The sequence below is a fragment of the Synchytrium microbalum genome, assembly GCF_006535985.1.
Source record: "Synchytrium microbalum strain JEL517 chromosome Unknown SmJEL517_scf0007, whole genome shotgun sequence".
Classification (NCBI taxonomy): domain Eukaryota; kingdom Fungi; phylum Chytridiomycota; class Chytridiomycetes; order Synchytriales; family Synchytriaceae; genus Synchytrium; species Synchytrium microbalum.
This window is the reverse complement of record NW_022158356.1, coordinates 127,957-154,375: the sequence shown is the minus strand read 5'-3', so window position 1 is coordinate 154,375 and position 26,419 is coordinate 127,957. Positions and strand designations below refer to the sequence as shown.

The window sequence follows — 26,419 nt, the reverse complement described above, 5'->3', positions numbered from 1 at the left end:
CAGCTGCTTTAGCCTTTTCATTCGAGATTGCAGCAGCATATCTATTGAACGTCATTTCTTTGGCAGGCGCTGGTTGGCGAAGAGCTCGGTTATACGGTGCCTTGAATGGCCAAAAGGGATGCATTGCTTCACTTTTATAGTTGATTTGATTTATGAGTCCCGATGCTCTACATTCTTCAGCGGATAGAGGAGCAATGTCCATTAGGTGTTTCACCTTGTCTACATCAGTTATTAAATCCAATACTGGAGAGGTTGATGTCGATAGCGTCAGCGGGGATCTGATTCCGATAGTTTGAGCGGGTCGAGTACCACCAATCTCTAAGGCAGTTTCGTAGAAAAGAAATTCTCGTTCGAGACTTTGTAATTCTTCGAGCTGACGTTTTCGTAAATCTGCATTCTGTAGGGATTCTTCGACGGTAGGAAATCCAGTAAAGTTTGATAGATGGTCTCTACGATCTCTAGCTATACCATCGATTATTTGATCATTGAGGGACCTTAATAGCGTCGTGTTGTTTTCACGCTGAGGTCTAGGCCAACTCGTACTCGTGAATGGCGTTTGTACACCTTTGTATTCTCCTACACTATGAGACCGGAATTTGACACCGACTTTATCTAGCAGTCCTTTGAAAAAGAGACCAACACTGGCAACACCAAACAGTGGCAAACTACCAATAGGCTCCATCCATATATCATCAAATGCGGATGCCAGATAGTATTGCATTTGTGAATCTAGTTTGATTGGTACGAATGGTATGAACGGAAGTCGTTAGTTCCGAGAGTGAAGGAAACTTGTATGTCACGATCGCCGATACATACCAAAAGTATCCGTGATGGCTTGTAACTTGAATGCCCCACTTCCCAGACGTTCCTTTTTGGCTTCAGAGAGCTCTTTTATGGCATCTCGCAACTCTTGAATCTGAGCAATTCCAAGAGCACTTCTTGACGCAGAGCCTGTTGTGCTGAAATCCATAATCAGACCTATTTTCAGGGATTGTCATGTTAGTTCTTGAGTTCTGTGAAGCGTATTTGGAGAGGAATAAACGAGGTCTTCCGTAGTAAGCAAGCTATTCGATGCGGTTCCAACCAAACGCGTACCTGTGATTCTGTCATCGTTTCTCATGAATCGTAGAGTCTTGATGGCCTCCAAGAATGACATTTTCGGTAGAGTTCCGCTACTAAGGGCAGAAAATAGATCTGATGACTCCAGAGTAGTTTCTGACAGTGTCAGTTGGTCAAGCCTCCAAGTTACGGTAGCTTTGTCGTTTATCGTCAAGTATCTTTGACGTTTAACGTATTGATTTGCAATCGATAGAGCAACAGAACCAGCAACCAGTATTGTGATGCCTCTTCTAACTCCTCTTCCAGCGCTGGTAAATCGCGACCACACCGTGTTCCATCTTGTCTTTCCTGCAGGTGGAGGCGGCTCTGAACCAGACATTTTCACTATAAATGTATGTTATCCGTCAGCAGATTCAGATATGCAGCTCAAGATGAAGTTGATGATAAAGCTTGAAGTCTCGAGGAAGTAAATTGTGAGTTGATTTTGGCCATTGCATCCAGCCACTCTCAAGCGATGCAAGTACATAATCGCCATCCTATGAAGCCGATGTCATGGGCAAAATCGTCCTGCTACACTCTATATGGTAAACTTACCCCCTCACCAGTTTCTGTCTTGCGATGATGCATGTTTTGAACGACACTCACGCTTCGGAGAATAATGTCAGCCAGTCATCAAATAACGTATGAATCGTTTCTGAGCTTTCGATTTTTAACTCCTGACGCGTCTAAATGTCACTTAAGTTTGTTTGGCTTGCGCTGCAAGACATGGAATTCCACTAACATGACAGTGCAGCCAATTCTACTGATATCAAGGCGTAAATTGGATTCATTCTACGTGACATTGTTCATTGTTCAATAAGATCAATGCGAACTAGTTTCTTCGAGCTTCATGTCTCAGGTCAATGGCAGATTACTTCAAACACTCGGATCTACTTGCAACCTTCTATACCAAGGGTCGTAACTGCGCAGCATTCGTGATGGTACTCATGCGTCGTTATATGTATGAAGTATATTAGACTATTAGTATATTCCTTTATAAGCAATCTTTATTCTGTCCCACCAGTACATTCTCTTCATGATGTATGGCAAAAGCCCTTAACCAGTATCTTCCAGCTCATCAGGCCAAGAATATACTGCCAGACTCTTTGTGTAAATCAATAGACTTTGTACGTATTGGGACGCTCCTGCCGTGGGAGCTGGATCCATATCGCTGAAAGGCTTGAACCACCCCTCCCTACAAATGTCGACTTCTTTACACAGTTTCCTGATTGCAGCCTTGTTCCATTGTTTGGACACTAGAGCTGTCGCCTGCCTGCAGGGTGTGTTCGCGAGCATGTTCCCACGATACCGTCCAAGACTACCAATGGTAGGGTTGGAAGGCCAATAGCCAGCAACCTTTACATAATACGCTTACGACGCGATATAAACGATGAGCTGGTCTACCGTGTGAAAGGAGGCTTTTGAGTAAACTGGGGTTTTTACAAAATGTCTGCAGTACAAGGGAGTGAAATGAGCGTGAAACGGCAAAAGGAGCCTTCAGAGCATGAGTATATCATATATTATTGTGTTCCAACGTAAGCTCTCATCATAGACGCACCAGATCGTCACTCTTGTTTGCAACTCACCTTACAGAGAAAACGCACCGCAGATCCACCCTCCAAAGTAGATTAGCAACTATTATGATGCGCCACACATCGATGTGATGTGCTCCTTGAGCTGATCCTTGAGTCCTCTCCGGCCTATCGTCGAAATCAATGTTTGAGCAAAACACAACGTATCGCGTTGGTGACAATAGCTCTGATGCTGGATTAGCTGGATACGCGGAGATGATTCACGAATGCTTGACGATCTCATTGATGCTTCACACGTTCCAACATGACTCATGTCAACAGTTGGCTTTGTCCTCAACAAAAAACTAACAAAATCTGACTTAATCAATTAACTGCTACAATATTAATCCTAGATACTGAAAATGACATCGGGGCTGCGAAGTATATCCTATCAAGTAAGCTGCATTCACATTCTCACTGAAGAGTCTCCGTTGAAATCTACCTTCTTCGTCAACTTACGCTAACTGCAACAAACATCTTCTGTCGCAACAAACTTTATAGGAACTAGCCCAGCACAATACAGAACGTGACTGCTGGGTATCCATTCATGGGACTGTATGGAATCTGACCTCCTTCTTGAACGAACATCCTGGTGGAAGACGAATCATCATCAAGGAAGCTGGACGTGATGCCACTGCTGCATTTATTCCATTCCACCCAAAGGACATCGCTGAAAAACTGATCTCCGGAGACCTAAAGATGGGTGTACTGGATACTAGCTCAACTCCTGTCGCCAATACAGACACTGAAGAAGTCGTGGCAAAAAAGGTCGTGACTGCTGATAAACCACCACTAGCTGCAATGTTCAACATCTTTGACTTTGAGGTAACTGATTCCTTCTGACCTGTCGATTGATTCTTTGATGCTTACCAGCTTTATCCTCTTTCGCAGGGTGTAGCTCGCAAAGTCCTCAAGCCAGAAGCTTGGGCTTACTATTCGTCAGGTGCCGATGATGAACTCACACTACGAGAAAACCATGCTGCATTCCATCGTATCTGGCTCAAACCTCGTGTCCTCATTAATGTAAAAGATGTCGACATCTCCACAACCATGTTGGGAACCAAAGTGAAACTCCCTATATACATTACTGCCACTGCATTGGGTAAATTAGGTCATCCAGAAGGCGAAGTCGTCTTGACCAGAGCTGCTCATACTCGAGGAATCGTACAGGTCAGTGCTAACAAATTAACAAGCAAGTTAGGACAACAAAAAAACCACACTAGCTGTGAAGCAAGCATAAGCTTAACTCTGTCGGCTTTGCTAGATGATGCCCACACTAGCTTCATGCTCGCTAGCCGAAATGACGGAAGCCGCTCAGCCAGGCCAAACCCAATGGCTCCAACTATATGTAAACACAGACCGTGAAAACACCCGTAAAATAGTAGAAGACGCCGAAAAGCGAGGTGTCAAAGGCCTTTTCATAACCGTCGACGCTCCTCAACTCGGCCGTCGAGAAAAGGACATGAGAACTAAATTCGTCGATGAGGCTCCAGACGTTCAAGATGAATCAACAGTAGAAAGAAATCAAGGAGCTGCTCGAGCTATATCTAAATTCATTGATCCAGCATTATGTTGGGCTGATATACCATGGTTTAGATCAATCACCAAGATGCCTATTGCTCTCAAGGGTATTCAGTCTGGTGAAGACGCAGTTACTGCTGCTCAGTATGGGGTACAGGCGATTGTAGTTAGTAATCATGGTGGTAGGCAACTGGATACAGGTCGATCTGCTGTGGAGATACTGCCTGAGGTTGTGTCTGCTTTGAAGGAAGCTGGACTGCACGGCAAGATGGAGATCTACGTTGATGGAGGTACGTTATTTTGATTGGGTTTTGATTTCACAGAAGCGACAGAAATCATATGTCAAGACGCAGTTTGCATGTTTTTGCATGTCAGGTGGATCGATTGCAGAAGCACATTCAGTTTAACTCTCTGTCTCTTTAGGTTTCCGTCGTGGAACAGACATATTTAAAGCTCTAGCGTTAGGGGCTACAGGTAACAGCGAAGACAAAACAACGGCATATCCAGGTTTGCATTGAGAGCTGCTCACAAACACCGTTTCTCCCGTCAACATTAGGAGTCGGTTTGGGTCGTCCCTTCTTATACGCAATGTCAGGATATGGACAAGCTGGTGTGGAAAGAGCACTCGACTTGCTACGAGATGAACTGGTTAGTCCTAAAAGGAGTTTCATTATTGACAATGCAATTATAGCTAATGAAATTATCTCATATAGGAAATGTGTATGAGACTTATGGGAACACCGACCATTGCTGACATCACATCTGCACGTGTCTTGACCAAGAACCTGGAATCGCATGTTGGCGCACCACCACGAGATGTGCTGGCAGATGCAGTGTACGATCCATTGCGAGCCATGCTCTAATACTTTATGGGGTTTTTGTATTTTCCAAGTGTCTATGAAAACTACTAGATATTTTTCTCTTCTTCTTGAATCAGTGTTTTTCTGGGTGTTGCTTTTTGATGAAGCCGCCGATGTTGATGTTCAGATTGATTTATTCTTCCTTGTCGTTCAGGCTTTGGCTGAATGTTCACGCTTTGATCAAGATCAAAAAGCAGCATCAGCATCAGCACTGGTACTTGGTTTCCTTTCTTTTTGCTATGTATCATTTATATATTGGTCTATGCAATTAAACATGACTTTTAACAAGCAGATGCAACAGGTTGTCCTTCTTAACCCATCAGCCTATCGCTGCATTCTCCGAGACGAGTTCCTGTACCAGAACTATAGATGCGGCTGGGATATCAGTTGCTCTCAAGTCCAGCCTGGTGAGGTACTAAATATGGAGCAAAGTTTAGAACCACAGCAAAAAGAAGAAAATCCCCCCTGTAAAGGGTGTGAATTCACTGTACCTGATTCTTTCCCACTGCATCAACAATATATTTCCCAGAATCCTCCAGTTCCTGTTTTTCCTTGGCAGCTGTTGCACTAATACCAACCGGAACAGGTCCCGTCTCTTCACTAGCACCATTAACACCAGCTCCAGCAATATTTCCCATTCCCAAAACAGAGTATCCATCAGTCTCACTCTTGACAATCTTGGCTAACGAGTTGGCTGATACATTAATAGATTTCAGTGTCTTGACATTCATTCGCACCAGTTTACATAATGATGCCAGTGTAGCCACTGCACATCCATTTCCAGATATGTCTATTGACTGCAGTATAGGTTTGCCGGGTGCTTGTGGGTTTACGAATTGGAAGGCATGAGCAACAACGTGCAAAAAATCGGCCCCTCCAACATCACCCAAACGATTCAATCTCATGTTTAAGCTAGTGAGAGTTCGGTTGCGAGTCAGACAGCGTCCTAGAGCATGTCCTCCGACCTGTCCTATTCGATTGTTACCGAGTACGAGTTCCTTTATGGTGGTAGTTGGTGTTGCTAATACTTTTGCAAGACCTCGTGCACCTGCATCTCCTATACGATTGTTTGAGAGATCGAGATGCTTTATGGCAGTGTTCTCTAATAGTGCCACCGACAGGATACGGGCCTGAGTATCGTCCAATTGAGATGACTTTAGGCATAAGGTGGTAAGACATTTTGCTTTTGGTGGTCGTAAACATGATGCAAGGCGTTCACAATCAATGTTTGATATTCCAAAGGATGACCATGCAAATCCCATTCCGATGTCTCGTACACTAAGAAGATCATTGTGTGGAACTGTCAGTTCACTCTGGCGCCAAAAAGGCAGAACCGTTCCGGTATACATACTCAAATGTTAAACTTAAACACTCCAATTCCGGTATAGCATGGAGTATAAAACTCAAATCCACATGTTCCAATGGCAAACCCTCATCCCGTTTGCCTTCAGCCAATGGCTTTGGTTTCAACTGCCGAATCTCTAGATTATGAATCCACGGAGCTGACACTTCTATAGTTTTAACCAGCTCTTTGAATGCCTTTTCGTCGGCATCGTCTTTTGTAGAAGACTTGGGTACAAAGTTCTCAATCTGTTCACGAACGTCAAGTTCGAAAAACAGACGCTTCCATGAATTCCCGTGTGATCGTAGAGACAGGGTTTTGAATATGGATTTAGCACGACGTTCCCAATAGGATTCTTCCGATATGAGCGGAGCTGCCAGCGATAATGGGAGTGTTAAGGATATGGCCTCAAGCAGTCGTTGCCTGTACTTTATTGGCACTCGATCCAATCTTGGTTTGGCTAATAGAAAAGCCGCAAGATTAGCGCATCGTACTGCTTTCAGGGCTCGTTTCAAGACATCTTCAACTCTAAACATGACATTCCAATAGCACATTCATATTGCAATTCCCCAACCCACCTTCAAAGTTCTGAACGACCGACATCAAACATAACTCGACCAATGGCGTGACCGGAGCAGGATTAAAATGCGGATCTTCAGATATGATTCTTCGCTCTCCTTCTCTATACCCCTCATCAAAGTCATATCCAAAAGCAGCAGGAGCAGCACCAGCGACTCTATCTTGCAGCCGATCACCACCCAGCGTCATCCTGGATCCATGCACGACCACAGTCTTTGCAGCTAGCGATGTTTTTGAAGCCGTCAACGTCGCTCGAGATCCTAGTTTATTTTGTAGTCCAGGAGATGCAGTACTTGCAGCCCCGACAGATGACCGGTCATCAGATCCAGCGCCAGGTCCTGAATTATTATTTGAGGATGAGTCGGCATCACTTGCTCCTTCATTCGAGTGTGGGATTGTAGTTGGGACACTTGAGAATGTGATGCCAGGTTTTCGTTTATCGGTGCCTACAGAAAGGAGGGATCCAATTCGGGCAGCTGGATCTGCATTTGCTGCATTGTTGATGACTGATGGGCCGTCCCTTTCAGCTCCACCACCGCTGATTTGCGATGGTCGTCTGGATTGCGTTTGATTTACAGCCATGTTTGAGGAGGCGCCATCTAGTACTGAGGGCATCCTGCTTTCTATAGATCCTGATGTACTGTTGTCGGCCATGATGGCGGTCTCTCTTTTTGCTTGGCCGTCAAAATGAACGAAAGGTTGCAAAGTTGCAAGATTTCAGCATTGTAGAACGCGGATATGTAGAACGCGAACCCAGACTGTCTTTCCACTAAATGATTCCTGACGCCAAGGAACTGGCCAGAACTATTCAATCTGTTTGCTTACAACATTTGGAACTGCTCATATACAAACTAGCAGGACAAACCGTTGTACAGTAAATCGTTATAAGCTTATGCATCAATGGGCAAGATTGTTCGTGTCTATTAGTTCATTTGTTGTATAATGTGCAATACCATCCTGCTTTACAATACCCACCCTCAAAATACCACCATATATCGTTGACCAGTGCCAATGACAATGTCTGTTAAAAAAAGTCCTCAGATATTCAACAGTCTTCCTCTTGGATCGAGCTAATTCAGCAGGCAGTCTACAAATAGTCCAGACGGGTCGTCCTTGTTGACAGACAGCCTTCTAAGGTTGCAGAGCTTGGTTAGAAGTTGAAATACGTCTTGGTTGGTAATCTGGTAAGGGACAAACAGTAACGTCAAATCGACAAGATTCGGGCAGCACTCTAGAAATAATTCCAATCGAGGATATTCGTGTACGCTGAGAGAGGCATGAAAAAATGTGGCCACCAACTTGAATGCTTGACGTATCAGTAGATGGCTACGATGATGTTGCCAAGTGGCTAGTCCTAGCATATCAGCTTGCAAATCCGAGACTTTTACCTTGCGATCATGGACGTTACTGAATACGACGAGCTAAATATTCCTGATAAACTCTGTAAAGCGGTGTGATGCGCTACGTGCTACGTGATCTCTGTCCTTCTCCACTAGAACTATTGAACCTGCGAGGTCTTTGAGAGATATCAAGCTTCGCGAGCACCGAAACAAATATCTTCAAGGCCAATCATCTTATATTCTTACGTGTGATATAACTAAAAGAGTAAAGAAAACTAAAAGATCATAACTACAAAATATTACAAGAGCTTCGCGACTGAGCCTTCGAAACCACGAACTCTCCCACAATTTCCATCCTCTTGAGCGTCGAAGTCATACTCAACCACTCATATTTACTGAAATCCGACATGGGTATCATCTGAGCTAGCCAAAACGTGTATGCTTCCAGTGACGACGGCATAGTTCCATAGAGAAAGTCAAAGTGGTTGCGTTGTGGTGGGGATAGACGGTTTATATATGCATTCATGAGGTCTCGTGATGAGTGGTAGTAGTTTGAAATACGTTGGAGTTTGGCGTCTATGAGTTGGGATGGTTTCGTTTTACAGGTGCTGCTTGTGGCACTATTACTATCGGTTGCACCGGCAGCAGCATTACACGTTTGCAGTGATCGGAAGTGGGCCTCTATAGGACACTCGTAGTCGCCTTCCATACTGCTCTTTGATACACAGGCCGGTTCAGAGGCACACTTTGCAATCTCTTCATCAACCTCTAAATCGTCGATTCTTTCTATACGAGCCATGTAATAACCTTCAGGCTGTTGGCGATACTCCAAGACCTATCGTGAAAAGATTTCAATGAATCTGATGCATGCTTTGGAGTGCCTCTTTTTCCTTATAACTCACCTTGAACCGATAAACCCCAACAGTATTAATCATATATTCTGGCAGCTGCACATTATTGCCACTATTCCTACTACTAGATTGCTCTTCAGCACCCTGAATCTGCAACATAGTCCCATAATCCAGCAGTGGTGTCGCCCTATTAGGATTTGGCAGACACATCCCAAACCGCTTGTTCGATCCCTCTGCGATACATGATGCAACCATCGCTCTATAGCGTGGTTCAAAAACATGCAAGAAACATTTACTGCCCGGAAAGACTAAACTACAGATAAATAACGGGACCCATTCTGTAGTCGACGACGGCGCCGGCATATCATTACATATAGAAGGATTATGTTGACGCAGTAGCGTATCCAGTATTTTAGATGTAGTTTTACGGGATAAATATCCATAAGACGGGAGAGGTGCTCTACACATTGGGCATGATGATCCAGCGGTATCTACAGCTCGTAACAGACAGTACTTGCACCATGTATGGCCACATGGTGTCGATACAGGATTTACAAATGTCGAGTAGCACAGATTGCATTCTAAATCACTTGCATTTATATCCGTTGGTGACGCGGATGTTGGATTTTCTGTGATTGTATCAGATGGTGGAATCAGAGCCCCGAGACTAGCGACTATATCATTTAGCATTGCATTATTCGGGCACAGCTTATGCGCCATGGCGATATCGGGTATCAGCAATTCGATTCTATCAGCCCCATGTATCTGCTTAAGTAAGGTCGACCTCAAGAGATATCCACGGGCCATATTAGGAGCCACCTCAATAGCCTTTGCAGCATACTCCTGTATAATAAGTCCACACTGGGTATCGAGCTCTTCCTTACTCATAGTCATGGCTTTAGCCTTGAGTTGATTATAACATCCAACACCCTCCCTGACGAGTCTCAAGGCTTCGAGTTCACGAGGATACAGCTTCTCCATGAGATGGCCTAACAAGGAATCTACACCTTCGTTACGATACAGATGCTGACAACAACAAGCTGGACAGCTATAGAAGCACCAAAGAGATAACCCATTATCGTCGTCTTCTGGCGGTGCAGGCAGTCGGGGCGATGGCAAGCAGGATTTACATACGGTAGCCCCGCACTGGAGGGTAACGGGATGGTCTACAATGTCATGACAGGCAGCACATGAGAAGCAATCCTTCATATTCGTGTGGTTTTGGATACAGTTGGGAGGCCAGCGGGGATCTTCATATAATAACGGTGAGAGATATGAGCTTGGCACCCATTGCTAAAGTATGTATGTCTCCTAAGAAGGTTTGTCCGTGTTTGCGTATTTTTGGGATTCGAAACTTTTGATGACATCCGGATGCGATGACAAATTCTTGAGAGAATGTGAATCGATGCAAGAGATGTGCGTAAAGCGTGTATATCATATCGAGGATTCGTGAATTCGCGTCCTACTGTCATATGCCGCCCTCAATCTTTCGCTGATCGTCATCATGGATTAACGTGACTGTTTATATGTTTATGAAGGTGGAAATTTGATCCGTTCAACGTTAAAGGTTCAACAATAGTGTACATAACGTGATGATAACACGTAAAATGAAGCGTCCTTTATCTATTCTATAACCATAAACTGTCAAGCTCCTTCCGCGTTTGTTTCAGGAATACAAAACATCGCAACAACATGGAGCATAGCGAGGATGCACCTCCAAAACCAAAGCCGTTCGCTTTACTAGACTTGCCGCCTGAACTCATATCTCACTGCGTCTCCTTATCTGGTCCAAAGACCTTCTTCCTCAACTCGCCTTTAGTCTGTAAAAAGCTGAATGCTATAGTCACAGGCAGCGTCGTCAAAGTAGCTCTAGCTCTTGACGTATGGTCTGGTATGGATACGGATGATGAGCATCATGGAATCAAGGCTGATAAGCTTAGACTATGTGAGTTGTAGTGGCATTCAACCAGTGTTTTTTTAACCTGGTGTTTTTGACGAGCAACAATGAAGCCTTGCTTTACATGTTTATTGACTGAAATCTCCTTTTACCGTTCTAGGCAATACATTTGGAGCTTCAAATCAGGATTACGGAGTTGAGATCCGTGTAAGGTCGCATCCAAGAGTGATTGTTCAGGTATGTTGGTGAGTCACAATGTCATTTTGATCCAATAATGGCTTCATCATCATCTGTGTGGTCATGACGCAGTCGTCCCTTTCGCTCTTGTGGGCTTGTGTCTTGATTGTTGAAGCTAAACAAGCTTGTCGAATCAGACCGGCACAAGCTCACACTCCCACCTTCTATTATCACCTCATACAGCATCAAAACCACTTCATGGACGGCCTCCTGTCTCCACTAGCACACGCACGAATCCCATCCAAAAAACTCAAAATATCATGTCGTGCAATCCGATTCATTGACCGAATCCCACTCGATCCTGAAACAATGTCTCAAGTCATCGAATCACTCAAAGTCACGTCACTCACATTCACTGCTATCGATTATAAAGTGCTTGTCTCGCTGCCGCAACATCTAAAAGAGAGGATAAAGTGTATGAGGTTTGATCTTATAAGGAATCTGCCGACTATTACAGATCAGGATTTGAGTGTGCTGAAGGCTTATAAGAACTTGAATAAGGTTTATATCAAAGGTGTGTATTATGGGGGGTGAGAAAGAGGTGCTACCACTAACGAAAATGAAGCGGAATTCATATGCTGATGCTCTGTTTTGTAGCATATGCCCCTGAGACTCTGCCTAACTCTGTTTTCTGCCTACTCATCCCATAGGCCCAAACGCATCACAAACAAGAAGCGCCAGATCCCGCTTCATGTATGCTCGTATCGAACCAACCGCACTATCACCACTCATAGACCTAAACCTTCGAGTGCTCCAACTTGAAATCCGTCTCGTTGGTCAAACGTCTCATCTTCAGCTATGGTCTGATGTATGCAAGATGAAGAACCTGACTGAATTGCATACGGGACACATGTTGCTGCTGCCACCAAATGCTGAAGGTCCTGCGAAGAATAATGATGCAATGTATGACTTGTTGATTTCGTCGGCCGGAACATTGCAGACTGTTAGGATGCCGTGTTACACTGGAGTTGCATTCTGGGAAAAGGTAAATATAAGGGATGGTGTGAAGTGATCATCGAATCTGTCGAAACTTTTCCTCCACAGTCTGCCACTCAAACTCCCCAATCTCAACACAAATCCTTCTCATTAGCTACCATCATATCCACACCCCAAACTCCTTACCCTCAAATCCCTCATAATCGGCCTCTCCATAACAACCTCATGGAACGACCTCACCTACATCACCACCCACATAATCCGATGCATGCCACACCTAAACCATCTGAAACTATACATATCAAGCACGATGAATGCTGTATCAGGTGGCAGTCAGGTACCGACTGATGTTTTGTCTGAATGTCTTGTGAGGCTTGACAGGGAGAGCAAGGTTAAGAAGGTGTCGCTGAGGTACGATGGTGTACATTGTAATGTGGGAGCGTTGAAAGAGATGTGTAGTGGTGGTGTTGAGAGGATGGTTGTGGAGTTCGGAGAGAGTATTGAGGTTGTGATTGTGGGGCAAGTGTGAAGACAAGAGGAAGTGGAATAAGGATTGTAATAGGACTGCACAGAAGCTGATATAAATATATGAACAATACTTTTTAGTAATGAATAATCGCTCAAAGCTCATGTGTTGCGCCAAAGCACCAAATCAATGGAGACAACAAACGAAATAAGTTGACATCCTTTTGCAAATTTCACCTGTGTTTATACGTTCTTACACGAGCAGGTCAAGGACACAAAGTAGGCAAAACGAAGAGAAAAAAAACCCAAGCAAAGCCTCAACTACTAGTCTCCCACTTCTTCTCAAACCACAACTTTATGTATATCAAAACACCAAATAAATCTCTTGTTTTCTTCCTCCTGTTTGTTGCCTCGTTTTACAATTTATGAGGGGTTTTCTTCTTCTTTTGTTTAGGATTTGGGAGCCTCTGTTATAAGTAAGAAGGAAGGGAAGTTGTTAGATACCAAGCAAAAAAGGCCGAATTTATCACATCAAGCATCACTCTCCACTTCCTCCACCAAACCACATCAACACAAGCCACCCAACTCACCCTTGAATGTAGTGACGGCCTCTTCACCCATAGCGCTGATGACAGTCACCAACAACTCCTTTCCTTCTCCAAATTCGGCACGTAGTTTTTCACCGACTTCTCCTTCTGGGACCTTGACGTCGTCCTTGGTAGATCCATCGCCAGTCATGAGGGAAAGGAAGTCTTCTTCAATGTCCAAAAGTGCGTATTCGATACCTAGGGTGGAGAGTGATATGTTTGAGTGTCATACAGATGAAGGTCGAGTGATTTTTTTTGTTGGAGTACTCACGAGATACGTTGGGGACATCCATGTTGTGGGTTGAAGGAGACAAATCTTCAAGCTTCTTGTTGGTGAAGATCTAATGTGAAACAATGGTGAATTTCATGGGTCAACACCAGGTTACCGACCCCAAAATTTAACGGAAAATGATTCTAATGGTACATACATCGACTCCGACGAGATGGACCTTTGCGTGACCGTGCTTTCCAGTCTTTGAGGTAGACATGTCAACAATCTTGCAAGGACGACCCTTCAATAGGACGAAGCCGTTCTTTCGGAGAGCAGAACACTAGTGTTTGAATGCGGTGTTAGTATGTGAGACCGTTAATGAGATGATTATGCTATGTAACATGCATCACTACTATATAATATACTACACGTACTTGCATGGGGTAGGTGAGAGAAGCACCTGAGCCAGATTGCTCGAATTCTTCATGTTCCTCGTCGTCAGCCACTAATGATGAAATATACATGTTACTATTGACAATAGCATATGCAATGAAAATACAAGACCTACTGTTTTCTGCTTGTTGCTTTTGTGTGTAAAAGCTCCTTTAAATGGATGGTGGTTTTTTGTAAAAGGTCCCTCTAAGAAGATAGAGAAAAATTTAATGAGATCCTGACATGAAATAGAGAGTTCTTTCTGGGTGTGTTGTCTCTACAGCATTCATCAAGCACTGACTGCAAATGTGGAAAAGTTTACATGGATTCTCCTACAGCAAATGCCAACAACTAACACAGCATGAAAGCAATAAATCATCTGATCGAAAACACAATGACATTGCATCCTTCCAGTCTTCTTCGACTCCCTGATGCCCTCCAGAGCAACACCAACTTTTTTTTTCTCAAAGTGGCAGCCACATTGTAAATTGCTTGCTACTGCAGCATGTAATAACGATTGTAGCATGGAGCATCAATCCATCTGATGCCCAATTATTTTATAAAGAAGCTTGCTGAACTCACCTAATATTGGACCTACGTAATATCAACTGGCGATGAAACAAAAAATTCAAACTTTGTGATGAGAAAGTGTTGTTTTGAGAAAATCAGAGCAGTCCAGGAGAGCAGTGAAACATGACGTTTGGAGAGGTGAATACGGATGATTGGACGCGTTGACATGTTGATATTATTAGCTATTCACTTTATCCTTTACCATCCTTCAAGTCTCAAGTCTGAACTTACTTGAGTCTGCTCTAGTTTTCACGGTACAAATTCCAAAATCAAACTTGACCTACAAGAAGCTCGACTTGGCGTGATCCTGCCTGGTCAATACGTGTATTTGCATCCAAAGAACTCATTTCTATTATTTCTCAACCCTAGTCTCATGTACGAAACCACGTGCTTGCTCCACTCTTGATCTGAGGAAATCGTGAGCACTTAGCAAACAATGACATTAGCTACATTCTTTGGCTGCTTACTAACAGCATACGGACCAGGCCTATCTATATTCTTTGTCCACGTAGCCAAAAAGAGCCAACTGGTTCTACTCACAATCTCAGCGTATGTGACTATGTTTTGATTCAAAGTTTGTTTGGAATGGTGCTTTGATTGACATACCAAGACAGATCCATTTCTTTATATTTTACACCATTCTAACATTTGACACTACTCCATTCATCTATAGTGCCTTCTTCTGGCTCGTCGGCATTCTCATCGCTTCCATAATCTGGTACATTGCTCCAACCGCACCAATATACGTCACCATCTTCCTCGCGGTATTCTTCCAGGAGCTGTTTAGATGGCTGTTTTTCTTGCTGCTATCGTAGGTCACTATTGGGTTGATTGTCTGTTGGATAAAACCATTGATTACTGGATTCATGACTTTTTCTGGTTAGACGTGCCGAACAAGGCCTGAAGCTCGTATCGGAATCTGCTAATCCGAGATACGATAGGATTGACTACTCGTTTGGTATTGGTGGAGCGATGCAACATAGTTTCAAAACCGAGGGCGCTAACCCACATATATTCACATAGTATGCGGACTAGGATTCGGCCTAATGAGCGGCATGATACTCTACGTGACGCAGCTAGTTGAATCGGCTGGTCCAGGGATACTGCCATGCAAGTCATGTCCTAGTGTTGACGTGTTCTTTATTAGTGGTACGTAATATGGCTTGCTTGTACAATAAACGGGGCTGCAAGGTACATGCGTGAATTGATACTTTCCGACTTCTCTCATAGCGTTAACAACCAGCCTCTTCATACTCCTCCACGTATTCTGGAATATGGTAGCCTTCCAAGGCTTCTTCAGAGGCAGTTACTGGCCCGCTGCGTATGCGTTCGTGACGCATTTATGTGCCTCGTATGGCGTAAGCATCTTTTGGCTGTCTTTTTTGTACCATGTGTGAAGTATACTAACAACAATAAAATTCGGTAGACTTTATTGATACCGTCATCAGTATCATACGGATGTGTGTACTCGATGCTGATATCGCTAGCCATACTGGTGGTGACGGGCATCATGGCTTTACGGCCAGTGTTTGCTGCGATTAAGAGTATACATAGGGACTAGGACTTGACCTTTCAGTTTCTTGTTTTTGCATCATTTGTTAGTAGTTTGTAAATATATAACTCTTTTCACTCTCCAATTATAATGACTCTTTACACGAATGTGTTGCTTGAACGCATCGTATACAATATGAGTAGCATCCTTTTTTTGTCGCCATCAAAAAGTATATTAAAGAAGAGAAGCGCCATCCAACCACATCCACCAAATCAAACCAATATTACTATTTACAGAGAATCAAGCGTCCGCTGTATCTCCTCTCTCCGACTAACAAGCGTCTGTCGGTCTTGACTCAACTTGTTCATCAAGCCAGCAACCTGTGGATTACCACCACTCGGACTCGCGCTTCTCAATCTCACAATCTCATCCTTCATACCCTCTAACTGTCTCCTCTTGTATTCCAGCAGTCCTTCCAACTCCTCTTTGGTGTTTTTGAGTGTTGCTAGGCGATCGACCTCCTTTTGCTTTTCGGCTTGAAGTTGTGAGAGGGATGAGGATGCGGTTTGGATGTCGGATTCGAGGTCTTTGAGTATTGGGTCGTCGTCTGGTTTTGTATGAAGGATGGAGGGGTTTGTGTTTGTGATTGTGCAAAAAAATTCTATAGCTGCGCAATTGATATTGTAGTATTTTACCTCGAGCAGCACCTCTTCCTAGCGTTTTCGTGCTCTATACATCCAAAATAGAACCATATCAGTACGTGCTATTAAAAGCACACACAAGTATGATACACTATACCTCATCAGCCAGAAACTTTTCACGTAGGCTCTGAGGAAGCAACGGATATGTCTTGCCCTTCCTTCTCATGTTTAGGACATGCGAGAAGGCAACATATTGTTCCTTGTTGAGACTTGATGTGTTTTGAATGTCGATAAAGTTCCTATATACATGATGGTTGTAAGTATTGAGAGTGTTGCAAGGAATATGGTGAGTCATCTTATGTTGCTTTTCAATGCGAAAAAATGGGCCAAAGCTTTGTGTGGCATTATGCTTCAAGTCTGAGCTCCGATGTCCACAGATACATGTGCTTCCTAGATCATATGCCACCATCTGTCCCTCACTGAGTTCAATATGCACAAAGATGAAACGATAGTGGTACTTGCCACGCTTGTACGAAATCCTGTTGTGACAATCGTGATGCTGTGAAGACCGTTTCCATTGATGACACTGTGATGAAGGGATATGAGTTTCAGTATACCTTAATCAACACTATACTCTTAAATACACAATATCAATCCAATATACTCATCAATAGCACTTACTTGGTACGAGATTATCGACGGCATACTTTGTGAATTCGCCCTCGTACAGAAACCTGTCTGCTGGACTGATATACCAGTCGAATTCAAGATGGCTTGTCATGGTTCCAAGTGTAGTGACAGCAACGGAATTAACTTGATAGCTTGTTTCCTACTATGTAGCAAAACTGTGGATGTGATGGAGTGGAGCGTGCTTTTCAAAGAGGATGATACCAATGAGCAACACGAATATTCACGTGTATTTAATTATGAAATTAACTCCTAGCAAGTCTCGAGCTCTCTCGGCGCGTGAGCAACTCTGTATTCGATTCTCCAAACTCTAGACATTGCATTCAACAGACTATATGAATATTGCTGATAATCCAATGATGGCATCTCAACTCTCATTCGCCGACGCATTGCACGACATGACACATCTACTCTCGCCCATACAAGCCAAGGACCTGACAGACAGCGTCACCAGAATAGTCACTGAATTACATGAACTGCATGCTGTCAGAGAACTACAGAGAGAACAGACTGAGAGGTTATTGGCTCAAGATGAGGTATACATGGGCTGTCTATTCTGCTCTATTTAATGTTATGTTACTATGAGTATGGTTGTGCATCAACAAAATCAACCAACAACACAACAGGCACTAGCCCCCCTAAACCGCAAACGCAGCGAATCAAAACACGATCTACTCCTCTTAAACTCAAAGCTCCGTACCACAATGGCTGCAATCCATCGAACACTCTACGCATCAAAGGAACTCAAGACCCGTATTCGCAGAAAGGAACATACATTGTTTATTGCTACCTCGTCGTTGCAGAGACAGGAGGATGAGATTCGAGAGCTGGATAAAACGTTGGAGGCGTTGAGGGATGTGAAGAGAAGGAAGGATCTCGTGGAGGTATGCTGTGTGGTTTGGGGTGTTTTTATTTGTTGAATGTTGTGTGGCGAGGACAAAATAGCGGACGGGCTAGAAGCTTTGATGGCTACTAACGCTTTGCGTCTCTACAGGCACAACCAACACCAATTGCACTATACAGTCTCGTAGTCTCACTGATATTAACTCTACCAGACATTTTGATCTTGCTCATGATGTCTCCAAGTCCAGTTCAATAAGAGGAGTCGAGAGCTGAAGTGTAAATTTGAAAGAGGAAGCAGGAGCTGTAGATATTATTAGCATTTTGCACCATATGTAGACCTTTTTGTTGCATATAAATTGTGAGATAACGCGAGATTTGAAGGTTGAAGAAATTGTGTTTGCGAGAGAATGAACATGCGGCTGGTTGGTTTGTATGTACTTTAGCTTGTGATAGCCATCGCAGCAACAAAACGTCAAAACATCCAAAAACCACAAAACCAGCAACATAATGTCGCGAATAATCCAACTACCGCACATGCTGCCCAGCATATGGCACCACACAATACACTCTAGTGCAGCAAGGAGTTCATTGCCAAGACTGTATGCTACCAAAGCTGGAGGTATACCATTTTGAAACTACCATAATGTTTTTGTCTCGTTTGGAATAGACAAACAACCACATCTCAAACACATCATCCAACACAGCATCCTTCCAAGTCCCATCCAAACCCACATTCGGAGCCTTCAACCGTCTCTTTTCTCCTGGCGAGGTATGTGTTTCTCAACCAACATCAAAAATACATACACATGCATGCCATCCCATCACTAACACCATCATCTCATAGACATACGAGCCCGCCGACCTGAACGCATCGCACATCGAATCCCTCAAACAGCGCACATCCACACCACCAGACTATTTCGCAATCACGGGTAAAAACCCACTGGATTGCTACAAGGACGTACAGTTGCTGTCGAATTTCGTTACCGCGATGGGCCATATCGCGCCGAGGTACAAGACGGGGCTGTCGATTACGAATCAGAGGAGGGTCGCGGTGGCGATTAGGAGGGCGAGGGCGTTGGGGTTGATGGCTTATACTCGTAAATAGGGTGGTTGTAGTTGGCTAATATGTAGTAGATGGTGCATGCGGTGCGAATACAGGATTCGCATTTGTCAATGATCCGTCAAAACGTGTCAACTGATTTTGTGGTGCAAAAGTTTATATATGTTTCTTCATCATCCTTCACCATTTCCTTCTATAAAATGGAATACAACGATAAAAAATTGCTGGTAATATGTAGGGCTACAGCTCATCCTTCTCATTTACAACTGGTGTGTCACCACCTTCTCCTCCTCCTCCTCCCTCTCCACTCTTTTCATCATCACCACCATCAGCAACTGATGGTGTCGCCTTAGCCTTATCAGCAGCAGCAGCAGCAGCTTTACTGGCACTTGCAGCAGCACTCTTACTACTAGCTGCACTTGCACTAGCAGCACTCGCCTTCTTTGCTTTAGCAGCAGCAGCCAACCTAACAATCTTCACAAACTCACTCTGGATGTCTTTAGCCTTGGCTTCAATATCACTGCTAGTTAATACAGGATCTTCGTGTGATTTAATCAGATCCTGTTCTGATGACTTGGTATCAACCCACGACTCGACTTTTTTGATTCCATCAAGCAGGCGATCCCATTTAGAAGCACCTTCTTTATCGGTATTGAGGTCTTGTTCTATGTATGTCTGGATGCCTGATATGGCCTTTCGGAGGGCTTCTATAGCTTCAGGACGGGCAGTTACTTCATTTCGTCGTGTCACAAATGGGGTTTTGATTTTTTGCAATTCCTCTAATCTGGTTACGAATTCGTGAGTTGGTTGTTCGTCTGCTGAATCAAATAGCCAAGATTGGTGTTCCGATATGGCTGATTCGAAAGCAGAGCGTTGGGCTTCTGTGCTGATTGAATGGATACCGGTGTCTTGGAGGAAATCACGGGCAGAGTATATGAAGGCTTCCAGTGTGTTGCGAGCTTCTTCTCGTGCTAGTCGGCCCTTGTCTTCTGCATCCATTTTAGACAATCTGGTCGTGTACGGACGTGTGAGTGCGCAGCGACAAATTGTCTGATGAAAAAAAATCAACAACAATGGTAGCAAGAAGTCTTGACTTCATCTTTCGCTCATTCTCATACATACCGTTTCTTAGCAGTCGCTTTCACGGACTCTTGCAATGGCGGAAACACTGGATACTCGACGGTTACATCAAGCTTCACCTGCTCAACGGATGAGGTTTCCTAAGTGCAAACACAAGACGAGGATGAGCGAATGCGTTTGAATTTGCACATCCTGGTACAGAAGAGAGATTTTTCTTGGCCACAATCATGTCCAATTCGAAGCACATACCTTTGCCGATGCAGCAGCGGCAGCAGTACTAGTCGTCTTTGTTGATGCAGAAGTCGTAGCATTGGATTCTGTCGACGAATCTCCCTAATAAGAAAATACGTGGTGTTAGCACAAGGCAAAAATAAGCTACAATACTTTGCATCATACCACTTCCTCTTTGGCCTGATCTTCACCACCATCCTTATCAGTCTCATTATCAGATTTCTTTCCACCAAAGAAGCTGGTTACTTTATCAAATATATCTAATTGGGAAATTTCAAAGAGTGTGAGATGAGATTGCAAAAAAACCAAGCAAAATCAGTAGAATTCAGCTTCGTTGTCATCACATGCACCACCACATACTTGAAGCAGTAGCATTCTTTTCAACCTCCAAGAATACAGAAGCATCTCTAACATGCAGCGTTCCAGCATCTGCTAATTCAACGGTTGCCTTGACTTTCGATGACAATAATGGTGTCTTGGCACCATTTATTGCACTGGTTAAGCCTTTTACTTGGGCTCGTAGGATTACCACCGACTCGTTGCTAGAATTTGATGAAGCAGTGAGTAAAATCGGATGTGAAAAAATATCAGATGAAAACAAGAACGACACAAGATTGCTAACAGAATCGTCACACTACGATTTTCTAATACGACATTGCAGTTATCACCAAGCAACAGCGACAGAACACTTCACCAAAGTAAAAACAATCCTTCATGCCAACATACAATAAAATACCAGTACTTACGAGTAGGATAGATCAAATGAAAAATCACTCTTTCTCTGAAAATTCATGAGCTTTTTAGCACCCATAGCTCCATTCTCAGGAAACAGTGTCATTTTAAGACTTCTTGGAGGGGATGCATCTAGAGCAAAAAACATGAAAGCGTTGTGTGAGATTCTGCACTGCATCCAGTGTATGCGATCACTCCAGGGAACGTCTGCTTTTCTCCGGAATTCAAAGTATCAAGGACAATACCTTTGCTCTCCGCCTCATAAACAATATTAATAGGAAACTCATTGACGTCCTTGATTCCAATTTCACGGACTTTGAATTGTTTGCTGAGAGCGGCTGCTCGTAGACCAGCACCTGTTGTTTGAAACGAAAAGTGTTTGCGTCAAAATCATAATGTAACACACGACAATAACACGAACCCATGACAGCTGCTTCATCCATGTTGACATTCTGAGCGATCATGGACCTACATATAGATGCAAGTTTCAATGAGCAAAAAAGCTATCAAGTATGAACGAAACCACTCAATCTGATGACTATTTCATAACTAATCGTATACTCACTCTCCAAGATATTCACGTAGAGCATTTTGAATAGCAGGAATACGAGATCCACCACCATGTAAAATGACTGATGTGATATCAGCCTATGGAAAGTTCTGGCGAGGATTAGCATCATGTCTATCATCATTTCAAACCAGGAATTGATTTTTTTGCTGCTCATTTGCAGACACTTATAACGAGAGAAAAAAACCTCCAACAGCACGTCAAACGCGATTTACGTTTAACTCACCAAGGTTAGTTTCGCTTCATCCAAAACCTGGGCAATAGGTGCCGTAACCCTCCCAAACACATCCTTACAATCCTCTTCCAAATCACTTCTCATCACCACCATTTTGAAATCCACATCATTCATCAACCCTTCCACAGAAGCCATAACCTGATTATTGGCAGACAGCACCTGTTTAACCCGACTGGCTTCCTTTAACAATTTAGCCATTGCTCTAGGCGATTCTCTCGCATCAAGTGACTTTTCCTTTTGGAAGTGGGTGATGAATCGGTTTAGGAGACGAGAGTCGAGGATGGATCCACCGAGAGTGTGGTCTGAGCCAGTAGCTTTTATGGTTATTTGAGGGACTGTCTTGTTGCGGAATAGGTTTCCGTCTTTTATGGATGTGTCTTGGAAGTGGACTAGCGACGCAGCGGTTGAGCCAGCACCCATGTCGTATATGATGTGGTATTGGGGGGTTGCGAATGTTCGCGTCATTGCGTAATTCAGTGCGACTAAGAGGAAGAAGGTGTCAGTGTGGGATTGGTGACGAACAAAAAAACATAAGCTAACACACGACTACATACTGGCGGTAGCATCATTCATGAGCGAGTACACACGCAGACCAGCAATCTCGGCGGCATCCAATATAGCCTGCCTCTCGAAATGGTTGAAATAAGGCGGCACCGTAATGACAGCACCAGATACAGCTTCAGCACCATAGTCCTGAGCCAGGCTTTTGGCGTATGCGAGTTGCATGGCGACTAGTTCCTCGGTAGTGTATATGTCGCCGTCGTCCGCCTTGAAGGAGCATGATTCTCTATGAGGGTGTGGTAGTAGTCTGTTTGGGTAGCTGTCACGGTATTCGGTAGCCTGTTTGTCGTGATATTTTCTGCCGAGGAGGTTTTTGAGGGACAGATATGTGTCTTGTGGGTATCTGGTACCCTGTATCATGGAGTGGAAGTGTGTATCGTTAGCATCGTGTATACCACGTCGAGTGTGGAAATGCGACATCAAATGTAATTACAATTTCAATACAACCACACTTACAGCATTGACAGCATCAGTAGAGAAGGATCTGACATGGTTGCGTAGAGTGACAATGGACTGGGTCTTCCTCTTTGATTCCTTGTTCAATACAATTTCAAGAGGAACTCCTGGCTTGACGATCGACACTTTAAACCATTCCAGGCCATAGTCGATCCCTACTACCGATGCATTGATCTGTATGCTATATATAGCAATTATCCACGTGATGATATATACAAACAACCTCATTTCTAATGCTCCAATGTCTGCCGTTGAAGTTGTGCGTTTCGCCTCAAGAGAGAGTAGACGCACATAAGCTGGTACAAGGAAGGAGGACATTCACGCCATGTCAAAGCTAGCCAAGAATGTGTATATCGGTACGTATCTATTTGCTACTTTATGCTGCCATGACACGTCATCGCTGGAACTTGAGAAGCTGACATATCCTGGTTTCCCTTAGTTGCTGCTAAAAGAACGGTAGGCTCATCCATCATATTCTTATCGTTCTGAAGATTTAAGATCTTTCTTTTATCTCCCCTTTTGCTCAAACTCTTCGTCCACATCTCGCCAGGCATTTGGGACATTTTGCGGTAAACTGTCTGGATTTACTGCTACTGAACTGGGAGGCATTGCTTCTGTCGCGGCTGTAAAGACTCTGCCTCAAGGAACTCCCATCGACTCGGTCATTTACGGAAATGTCATTCAAACCTCAAAGGGTGAGCATGTGTGTCATCAGCCAAAAAAAGTCGACTCTGCTTCTGGGCGAGTACGTGGCAGACATCCAACCACATTTTCACGCTCTCTTTCTCTTAAATATTCAACCTCATACCTTCAAACTCACAATTACAGATGCTGCATACCTATCTCGACACGTGGGACATCGAGCTGGTCTTCCAATTCACGCTCCTGCCCTCACACTAAACAGATTATGCGGCTCAGGGTTCCAATCTGTTATCTCGGCGGCTCAGGAAATCATTACCGGTGAAGCTCATATCGTGCTGGCTGGTGGTACCGAATCCATGACTCAGGCGCCATTCGTGTTGAGGAATGTTAGGCAGGGGACGAAATACGGGACTGAGTGAGTATATATGTTTGTAAGGCATTCGAGTGTATTGAGCGTTGTGTGCCTGCGTTGAGTGTCCAAGTCGGATGAGATATATAACTGTGCAACCAGAGGATGAAACTTTGCCTTGCTAAATCTTGATCCCTTCGATAGTTTAACCATGGAGGACTCATTAGCACATTCCCTGATTGACCAGTATCCAACACAGACTCCAATGGCAATCACGGGCGAAAACTTGGCTAAAAAATATGGAATCTCAAGAGCTGATGCTGATGCTTATGCTCTATCGAGTCAGCAACGTTGGGCCGCTGGTAAGTTGTGGAGCTGTTACGTTAACATCCGTGACGGACTGGAAGATTATGGACGTTCGTGGACAATACCTTTAAAGTGTCATACATCCATGAGGACTTTTGCAGTGGTTGTTGCTCCGTCACTATCCACCATACTCAACTCATCATACTCAATACATTAGCAAATGAGGCTGGCAGATTCAAAGCCGAAATCACTCCCATTGAAATCAAAGTCAAAAAGGCGACTGAAGTATTTGCTGTCGATGAACATGCTAGGCCAAAGACTACGTTGGAAGGATTGGCTAAACTGAATCCTGTCTTTTTGAAGGATGGTACTGTTACTGCTGGGTACGTGGAGTAAAAGAATCTGTTGCGTGTGATCATATCGTTTCTAAACTTGATCTTCTTTTTTATCTTTGATTGTCGTACTTCGTCCCCTTTAGTAACGCATCTGGAATGGGAGACGGTGCTGCCTCTTTAATCGTTGCAAGTGAAGAAGCTGTAAAAAAGCACAAGTTAACACCGCTAGCTCGTATTGTGAGCTGGAATTATGTCGGGTGTGAACCTACCATCATGGGTAAGAAATGCTGGATCTTTGTTCTTTTTAAAGTGCCTAAGGCGCCGAGTAATAATAGCTGAGAGCTCACATTCGCCGAGTAATAATAGCCTCACATCTTTTCCTTCTCTACAAATGCTAGGTATTGGACCAGTACCAGCCATCAAAGAAGCACTACGACGAGCTGGGTTAACGCTGAAGGATATGTCATTGGTTGAAGTTAATGAGGCTTTCGCAGTACAGTATCTTGCTGTTGAAAAGGAATTGGGTCTAGATCGATCCATTACGAATACTAATGGTGGTGCTATTGCTCTTGGTAAATTATTTATCATGTTCTGCAAAAAGAAATGTCGGTTTTTGGCACATGCTGCCCCAAAAAAAGCAGCCAGATAGAAGGTCTAAACGTTGCACTAACACGTTAAAACATAGCACATCCATTGGGAGCAAGTGGTGCCAGAATCACTGTTCATTTAGTACACGAATTGAAGAGGATTAATGGCAAATATGCTGTGGGTGCTGCCTGCATCGGTGGTGGACAGGTATGTGCTTGTTGAGGCTTTTGCTTTATTTTTTTTGCCTGTCGGCACTTCCTCAATCAAAGCGGAGACGTCGGCACCTCCTTAATCAAAGTCGAGACAAGTTGTTGGATCTGATAATATGTCGCTTGTGAACCTCATGCAATTGTCTCACAAAATGACTCTTCCTTTTAGGGTATTGCTATTGTGCTAGAGAGGGCGTAATGTTTCTAATTTGTTTTACGAGGAATACAAGTTTGCTGTGCTTTGGAAATATGGATATTGTTGTTTTGGAATTTTCGCTGTCGACATTTGGGAACATGTGTTTAGAGGAGGCGGAGTAGCTGTGTTGTTGGGAAAATGAGCTGGGCTCTTTTTTTGGATCAACGTTTGAAGAAAGGGTCCGAGTGTACTTGGATACTGCCACGTTTCAATTCAAGATGGGTGGTATTTTCGAGATTTTATGGATTGATGGTTTGCTTGAGAGGAGGCATCATCTCGTCATTTTGAGTTCCTCACCATATAAGCTAAAGAAACCTACATAAAATTATACGCTAATAGTGAGGTACCTGAATGATGGTACAGGATAATGAACAATATTGACAGGATGGTGTGTAGTTCTTTGGGGAGATTACGAAGCCATGTTGCTGATGCAATGACGGAGCTTGATGAGCAGGTAGTGTAGAGCTGTAGATCTTTCTGTCTACAAGGTGCTTTTTTGCTCTGCTATTGGTTGATCATGAGTTGGTTTCTGTTACGATTCTCCAAGGCTTGTACAACTTGTCCGTTTTGTATGGTGGTGGATCGCCGATTGCTCTATGTCTATCTTGGAGACTCAGTATTTTATTAGATGGCATTGTTGCTTTAAACAATGTTTTGATTCTGAATGATGCTCAGCCTGTCAACACGAATGGAGCTGGTGTCATAAAT

At 43.7% G+C, this 26,419-nt stretch overlaps 8 protein-coding genes across 8 annotated transcripts; 4 read left to right on the top strand and 4 right to left on the bottom strand.

Moving 5' to 3' along the window:
• Nucleotides 1-3,031: 3,031 nt before the first annotated feature.
• SmJEL517_g01894 (uncharacterized protein) lies at nt 3,032-5,053 on the top strand (the record flags this gene model as incomplete). Its single annotated transcript, XM_031167822.1, has 7 exons — nt 3,032-3,064; nt 3,171-3,494; nt 3,561-3,839; nt 3,934-4,480; nt 4,614-4,664; nt 4,747-4,838; nt 4,904-5,053. The coding sequence occupies 7 exons, from the start codon at nt 3,032-3,034 to the stop codon at nt 5,051-5,053; spliced, it is 1,476 nt and encodes a 491-aa protein (XP_031026223.1).
• A 316-nt stretch (nt 5,054-5,369) lies between these two features.
• Nucleotides 5,370-7,625, bottom strand: SmJEL517_g01893 (uncharacterized protein; the record flags this gene model as incomplete). The annotated part of the gene is made up of 4 exons (XM_031167821.1): nt 5,370-5,465; nt 5,542-6,328; nt 6,402-6,852; nt 6,971-7,625. 4 exons carry the CDS (start codon nt 7,623-7,625, stop codon nt 5,370-5,372), a joined length of 1,989 nt encoding a protein of 662 aa, XP_031026224.1.
• Nucleotides 7,626-13,147: 5,522 nt separating this feature from the next.
• On the bottom strand, nt 13,148-14,019 carry SmJEL517_g01892 (uncharacterized protein; the record flags this gene model as incomplete). Its single annotated transcript, XM_031167820.1, has 5 exons — nt 13,148-13,164; nt 13,288-13,482; nt 13,556-13,625; nt 13,713-13,835; nt 13,930-14,019. The coding sequence occupies 5 exons, from the start codon at nt 14,017-14,019 to the stop codon at nt 13,148-13,150; spliced, it is 495 nt and encodes a 164-aa protein (XP_031026225.1).
• Nucleotides 14,020-14,933: 914 nt separating this feature from the next.
• SmJEL517_g01891 (uncharacterized protein) lies at nt 14,934-16,058 on the top strand (the record flags this gene model as incomplete). Its single annotated transcript, XM_031167819.1, has 6 exons — nt 14,934-15,046; nt 15,171-15,308; nt 15,382-15,455; nt 15,521-15,646; nt 15,728-15,855; nt 15,924-16,058. The coding sequence occupies 6 exons, from the start codon at nt 14,934-14,936 to the stop codon at nt 16,056-16,058; spliced, it is 714 nt and encodes a 237-aa protein (XP_031026226.1).
• A 221-nt stretch (nt 16,059-16,279) lies between these two features.
• SmJEL517_g01890 (uncharacterized protein) lies at nt 16,280-17,411 on the bottom strand (the record flags this gene model as incomplete). Its single annotated transcript, XM_031167818.1, has 5 exons — nt 16,280-16,596; nt 16,685-16,718; nt 16,788-16,929; nt 17,156-17,216; nt 17,312-17,411. 5 exons carry the CDS (start codon nt 17,409-17,411, stop codon nt 16,280-16,282), a joined length of 654 nt encoding a protein of 217 aa, XP_031026227.1.
• A 1,256-nt stretch (nt 17,412-18,667) lies between these two features.
• SmJEL517_g01889 (uncharacterized protein) lies at nt 18,668-19,268 on the top strand (the record flags this gene model as incomplete). The annotated part of the gene is made up of 3 exons (XM_031167817.1): nt 18,668-18,779; nt 18,865-18,929; nt 19,005-19,268. The coding sequence occupies 3 exons, from the start codon at nt 18,668-18,670 to the stop codon at nt 19,266-19,268; spliced, it is 441 nt and encodes a 146-aa protein (XP_031026147.1).
• Nucleotides 19,269-19,463: 195 nt separating this feature from the next.
• On the bottom strand, nt 19,464-23,314 carry SmJEL517_g01888 (uncharacterized protein; the record flags this gene model as incomplete). Its single annotated transcript, XM_031167816.1, has 12 exons — nt 19,464-20,232; nt 20,346-20,443; nt 20,553-20,636; nt 20,700-20,794; nt 20,895-21,076; nt 21,281-21,398; nt 21,512-21,622; nt 21,688-21,734; nt 21,832-21,914; nt 22,061-22,551; nt 22,624-22,981; nt 23,087-23,314. The coding sequence occupies 12 exons, from the start codon at nt 23,312-23,314 to the stop codon at nt 19,464-19,466; spliced, it is 2,664 nt and encodes an 887-aa protein (XP_031026146.1).
• Nucleotides 23,315-23,411: 97 nt separating this feature from the next.
• SmJEL517_g01887 (uncharacterized protein) lies at nt 23,412-25,714 on the top strand (the record flags this gene model as incomplete). The annotated part of the gene is made up of 10 exons (XM_031167815.1): nt 23,412-23,442; nt 23,526-23,542; nt 23,637-23,781; nt 23,915-24,143; nt 24,282-24,439; nt 24,601-24,766; nt 24,862-24,995; nt 25,117-25,290; nt 25,404-25,513; nt 25,685-25,714. The coding sequence occupies 10 exons, from the start codon at nt 23,412-23,414 to the stop codon at nt 25,712-25,714; spliced, it is 1,194 nt and encodes a 397-aa protein (XP_031026141.1).
• Between the last annotated feature and the right edge of the window lie 705 nt (nt 25,715-26,419).